Consider the following 6,507-nt stretch of genomic DNA (forward strand, 5'->3'; position numbering starts at 1 on the left):
TCATAAAATGAATAAATATTATAATTTATTTATTCCAGCAAATTTGGGACAGCAAAGAAATCCCCAAAAATAGGGTAGAGAGTGAACTCGTCTTACGGTATCATAGCCGCCAAATAAGCCACAATATATACTATGAACTCGTTGTCGTTGAAAGGACACTCGAATGGAATGGATGGGGATACCGAACGGGTAATAGGTAGAGAGTGAGCGAGTCGAAACGTTCTCATGCGGCAATTTGCATGAATCATTGATTAATGGTTTTAGGTTCCGTGATGGCATAGTTAACTCAGATAATGGAGATACATGAGATCAACGCGAAACTTTGGTACTCCGTGACGAAGTATTTAGAATTGTATGTATCTGGATACATTCCTGTGTTGGAGGTGCATCCCTTCCCTAGAAGCCAAACTTGTCAGCAGGCCAGCAGCTAAACTAGCTTCTCTCTTATTTACATGCTGCCTGTAACTTTTTTTTTTCTTCTTTTTAATCTGAAAAAATGTGCCAAGAATATTTTTTTACTCATGTTTTCGCAAAATTTTATCAAATACTTACTTGATACTTTTTCTGTTTTAGAAATTTATAACTTCATCACAAAAATTTTCATAATCCTATTTGTCCTAATAAAAGAAATGAATAAAGTATAATAAATAATTATATAAAGGCATGGACAATGAATTAAAAAGTAAAAGGGAAGAAAAAAAAAAGGTGTAACAAAGTTAGGTGTTGATTGGATTTATAAGTTCAGGTGAAGTGTACTTTCTTAATGAGTCTAGGTTAGTGCACAATAAATTGTGAAAGAGCAAAGTTAATTTATTTGTATTGATAAAAGGTTTTATTTTAGTGCTACATATTTATTTCTCCAAGGTTTGATATTTGTGGATTGGGAGGAACCTGCTAAAAGTAACAAATTTGAATATCAATTAACAAATTTGAGACTACAAAGTGAATATCTCCATTTAAATGTGTGCATTGTCTAGAATACAATGAAAGAGTAAGATGTAATATTTGAATGGGAAACAAAATAGTATTTCATAGTGGCTTGCTTCTTCCGACTTTTTCTAAGGCTCAAACACCTGAACAGTACCATTTGTGAATCCCAGAGCGAATTGGTATGGCTTATTTGGATGTGCGGCAATGGAAACTGGTTTGATGGTCAAACTGGAAAAAAACAAAAGAAAGTATTCAACATATTATATGTAATAAGACTATTAATTCCAATGCATGCATGGCAGCATAATATGTAAAACTGTTTAAAAATAAAAGAAAAAAAAAACTACAATTATATTTGCATTGTGATATGCAGAGTAATAAATGTATTCAACATTATTCTAAAAATAAGATCATGTGTATATTGGTGATAAACCATACCTTGGATCTTTGGAAACAAAAGTAGCAAAATTAATTTTGCAATGAATTTCCAAATCTGAAGCATTATACATTGCAATATTTCCATTCTCTAACAGGGTATATATCATATGGCCATCACATGAGAAAACTGCCCGGGAGATTGGATCTTCTAGAACCCGCTGGTATACCAAACAAACAAAACATATATATAATTATTGTTCACCAAGACAGCTACAATTGAGAGAGAGAGAGAGAGAGGCAATAAGAACCTGTTTGACCCATCTTAATTTTTTGGCCTCATAAATTGCAAGGTGAGTATTATGTGCAACAAAGAAGTGTGTCCATTCTTTGTTAAACTGAATGCAAGTTTCAGATTCTACTCTCTGTTGAGATTCCAAGCTTATAACTTTGTACAGTGTCCAGTCAGTGGTATCCCATACACAAATCTTCAAGAGATGTGAAAATAATGAGACAATATACCACATGATAAGGATCCTCACATTTAAAAGAGGATGCATATGATAAGGTGAATGTGACTTACTACCTCTTTTTTCGAATATTTATCTAGTTTTACATATTCACATAGATTAAAGTAAACAAATGAAAAACATTAAAGGTACAAAAAAAGTTAAAAGGCATTCTTATGACGTGCACTTAATATTTTTCATATATTCTCCCTCTTGCACTGCTCTCTACTCCTTCACTTACTTCAATCTAATTACTGAACAAAGAAACAATTATTTGTGAAAAGTTACCCGAGCATCCGCATCACCAGAAACGAGAATAGTATATTCTTTAGAGAAGGCAAGGGCAGTTACTCTTTTGGTGTGGCCATCAACAAGCTTCTTTATATCCTGAGTAAGTGAAAGCAAAGCAATGATGCACCTATTCCATTTTTTTTTAATTTTATTTTTAATAATAGCAACAATACAAGAGAAGCATATACCTCTATTATAAAGCAATTGTATATACATATACTGCAGTCTTCCATGCCAAGAGCAGCTACTCCGTCTATATGAGGGTGAAAAGCAATACATGTTGACATAGGTGCATTCCTCTTGAAATTTCCCATCATCTTAAAAGAAAAAGTATACATCATATGATGACTTTATGAAACGAAAAGATCCTAGAAAATGTTAAAGCAGAAAGATTTATAACATCAAAAGATAAATTTAAGGTTACCCGAGACAGATACAGATCAAATAGGTTGATTGCAGCCCCTGACGAGGACAGGATATACTGATCATCTTTTGACACAGCAAGGCATGAAGCTTGGTCTTTTCTGTTGTGTTTTTTAAGGTCATTCCTCAAGATCGGATGAAAGCTCTTAGGGGAAACCTTTGTATTTGCCTACATATAATTACGTCATCTTTATTTAAAGAAATAATTTTTGTTTTTGTTTGGGTAGAACAATAGATGCATATCAAAACAATATTAAAGGGTTTTACACCGTTATTCAATCTTATGTTTGCATCATCCAACATAAAACTTTTAAAATACTAGTGCATTCAAATTAAATTCATTTATAATTCAACTTACCTTGCCATCCAAGTTAGTATGGCCACATGGCCACATCCAACGCACAAGACTACCGTTCAATGCCAACGCAAAAATGCAATTTCCAGCATGATTGTAAGTCAATCTATCAATCTGCGTTTCCATCAAAGGGAAACTATTCATTATTTTTCATTCGTGCAACTTAAACTAGTTGAACACAATTGCTGAAAATAATCTTGAAACAAAAACTCAAGATATGTTATCCGGTGTTTCATTCATCAGAGTCAAAATGGTTAATTAACACTAACAGAGAAAATGTATCATGTTCTAAGAAGTAATAGTAAACATATTATTAGTCATAATATTCCTAATAAAGAATATTAAATGCAGTACCATATGTTTGGTATGAACAGGCAGTTGCAAACTCTGGCACTGAGATGGTTCACAAATTTCAGAAACATTCCAATAGTTCGGCCACATTTCATTTGAATCAGACCTTTTTATGCACTCATGCTGAAAATATAAACAACATTAATAAGGCACCATGTTCATATACCTAAATTAATCAGAAAAAAGAACATTGTGTCTATGCTTCACGCTCCAGCATCAATTAAAATTGGACTTGGTGCATTAAAATGTTCAAGGCGTAATATAGCAAGTGTAAATTTGTGCATGCTTACCTTTCCCAAGTTTTCATTGGAAATTTCTAAAATTTTGATCTTGTTTTCTTTTGCACATACAGCAAGTAATGTGCTCCTTCTATTGAAACAAATGCTTGGACATTCCTGAAAGTAAAATCACAATTCACAAATTAAAGTACCTTTCTAGAGTTGAAATTCTGTTAAATTTACTTAGAAACACCCCCCTCGAACATTAATAAAGAAAGAGAAATAAGATCCCCAATCAAATATATTCCCAAGCTTACAGGTAATCCTCCATCGGCATCCGTGCTTGTCAAGAGCTCAACATTGTCCATACTCCAAAATTTAACCATATGTTCATCACCAGCAGCCAAAATTTGGTTTGGAGATGAATTGAATTTGATGGTTGAAGAGCATGGATTCTTAAGCCCTTTGTATGACCTTTTTATGCATCTTTTAACTTCATCCCATTCCACAAAATATGACTCTCTATCCTTGGTGATTCCGCACAAGAACAGCCTAAAAAGGAGTTTATCAAGATCAATTAGAAGGGTGCAAATTATCTCCTACTTTCTCAGTCCAATAATAACTTTAGAGTGAGAAAATTGGTAAATAAAAAAATTAATGTTGCTAAAGAAAAGTTCAGACTCGGACAGTTATTATTGGATGGGGCAAGTAATTATTAACCCGAAACAAATTTTTGGAACTGAATTGTGGCTAGTGAGTTCACAACCTGTTATTAGCTGCATTGTAATTCAATTTGCAATCTCCAACTCCAGGGCAATCAATATTGCCTCCTCCTCCCCTCTTGTGATATAACCATGTCTTCATCTTTCCATCAATTGAAGTTGAAAGGAGTAACTGCAAAAGAATCATGTAGCAGAAGAAGAATGAGAAATGCATGCAACCAGGACAATCCTATGTTTCTCTGTGCGATGCACCGAATTCAACCGGTGCGTCTAAGACAGTTTCCTTAAATAAAGACACTATGATAATGCAAGACCTTACATGAACCTCATTCTTCAAGTAAGGACAGATTGAACAAACTGGAGCACTGTGACCATCAAAAGTATAAAGTAAGGCTGTAGTATCAGCATTCCACACATGTATTTTCCTGTCATCTCCACATGTTATGAGCATCAGTATGACTGATGAATGCGGCTTCTGACGGGAAAATGCAAGATCATTGACACTGCCGTCATGAGCATCAATCTGAGAAGAAAATATTTCAAGATTCAGAATGAGAATTTTAATTTTATATTATATGCATGTAATAACTAGTGATTTACAGGTGAAGAACAGATATATTACTTCTTTATTCACGGAAACGATACCACCAGAGCCACGACGATATAGATGAACAAGGTGTTGAGAAAATGCTACCCCTGTATAACGTAAGGAAAAAAAAAATATTTGTTAGCAGCAAGTCAAACTATGTCGCCATTGCTGAATTTGACTTACTGCTTAAGTAGTTGAGTATCCTTACCAAAATATGAGCCACTAGGATCACACCACAAGACTTTGTTAACAGAAACTCTCAATTTTTTATCATTCTCCAGATCCTGATTCATAGTACACACAATTTCGAATCATTAACTTGATTATAAGTTTTAAGCTACTCAGCAAAGCATGGTCTAGTATGGAAGTGTGGACATACCTGAACTGTAGTGCAACACACTAATAAATCCCAAACTACAAAATGGTGGAAGTAAAGTTTCACACCAGCCTTGACATCCCAAATTAGTACAGTGCCGTCATCTGTTCCAACTGAAGAAACATATAGCAGTAGCTATAGATTAGCCTTTTTATTTATGTGCCATCAAGTTCCTCAGAATACAATCGAAATGAAACAATAATCAAACATAAAAAGAAAAAAAAGTGCTCTAGTAATCAAACCCAGAAGAACCGCATCTGAAGCAGGATGAAAGTCAATGCTAGTAGGAGACGACTCCTCTTCCAATGTTCGAACAACATTTACGGTAAAGTTTGGTGATATGGCTGATCTCACCTACAATGAATGTGAAAAACCGTCCTCTTAATTTCACAGTTAAAACAGCAAATCTTTGCGCAAAAAGAAAAAAGAAAAAATTCAGCCATTGTACCTCAGACGAAGTATCCTTAGAGGGCTCCGTCCGTTCTACATTAGGATCCATCCCTTCTGTTATTAGAGAAATGCCATTAAAAGAAAGAGTATGAATGATTGCTTAGCTCATAAGGAAGAGAGGAGGAAAAAAAATTGTTTGCAAGAATCTGAATCCGATTTTTTTTTTATTGAATCACTTTCTTTCTGATTGCAGAGTTAAAGGAATATACAAACATGATCCTCAAAGAAAGTTCAAATTTAAAGAACAAAAGAAAGGTTTGGGGGAAGTAACAAACTAACAAAATGAAAGAAACGAAGAAATGCATAGTTCATGAGTTACAATAATAATTGCATCAAATTGAAATAATATATCATTGAAAAATTACCTAAAAAGAGAAGAAAGAAAAACGAATAAATACATTATTGAAGAGAGAAATGCAACCTAGAAAGAACTCTTACACTGGAATAAAGTAAGCAGAGAGGAGAAAAATCATTGTTGAACTTGAAGTGCTAACCTGTGAATGAAAGATGATGAACAGCGCTGAATTGAAGCAAAAAGAAGAACTTTTTTGGTGATTGAAGCAACGAACAGAGTTTGAGCGCGCGCCGAGAGAGAGAGAGAGAGAGAGAGAGTAATGTGTAAAGAGAACAGTGTTGTGTTAATGACTGCTGAGACGCTGAACGGTTACGTGATAAGCGGTTAGCACACTAAAAATCTCATCATATCTTATATGATAAGCGCAACTGCTTATATATATATAATTGTTTAGACTTACCAAGTATGAGAGGGTGGGTCCCGCACCGAGTCGGTCTTACCCAGTTACCCTGCTCACTACGGTCTTCATCCCTTTCAAATTGCATGCACCATAATATTTCCCTTCTGCTAGACTATGGGTGCACCATCATCATCTTCTTTTTCCATACAAAAAAGATGAGAGA

The 6,507-nt window shown here is 34.4% G+C and overlaps 1 protein-coding gene across 1 annotated transcript; it reads right to left on the reverse strand.

Moving 5' to 3' along the window:
* On the reverse strand, positions 929-6,501 carry LOC107634004 (topless-related protein 1). Its single transcript, XM_016337586.2, has 18 exons — positions 6,084-6,501; positions 5,588-5,643; positions 5,382-5,493; positions 5,143-5,252; positions 4,972-5,047; positions 4,797-4,870; positions 4,494-4,697; positions 4,219-4,346; positions 3,770-4,004; positions 3,525-3,629; positions 3,238-3,357; positions 2,887-2,997; positions 2,530-2,697; positions 2,294-2,422; positions 2,103-2,201; positions 1,617-1,793; positions 1,369-1,526; positions 929-1,158 (listed from the first exon to the last, which is right to left on the reverse strand). The coding sequence occupies exons 2-18, from the start codon at positions 5,636-5,638 to the stop codon at positions 1,059-1,061; spliced, it is 2,157 nt and encodes a 718-aa protein (XP_016193072.1). The 5' UTR covers positions 5,639-5,643; positions 6,084-6,501; the 3' UTR covers positions 929-1,058.

Source organism: Arachis ipaensis, chromosome B03 (genome assembly GCF_000816755.2).
Source record: "Arachis ipaensis cultivar K30076 chromosome B03, Araip1.1, whole genome shotgun sequence".
Lineage (NCBI taxonomy): Eukaryota > Viridiplantae > Streptophyta > Magnoliopsida > Fabales > Fabaceae > Arachis > Arachis ipaensis.

Bases quoted from the DNA above. Each gene is read 5' to 3' on its own strand.
- LOC107634004 (XM_016337586.2), bottom strand. From the start codon at position 5,638: ATGGATCCTAATGTAGAACGGACGGAGCCCTCTAAGGATACTTCGTCT. The intron at 5,048-5,142 runs GTATGTCCACAC...ACTATGAATCAG, and splicing joins TGTGTTGCACTACAGTTCAG to GATCTGGAGAATGATAAAAA. The intron at 4,005-4,218 runs GTTGTGAACTCA...ACTCCTTTTTAG, and splicing joins TACAATGCAGCTAATAACAG to GCTGTTCTTGTGCGGAATCA.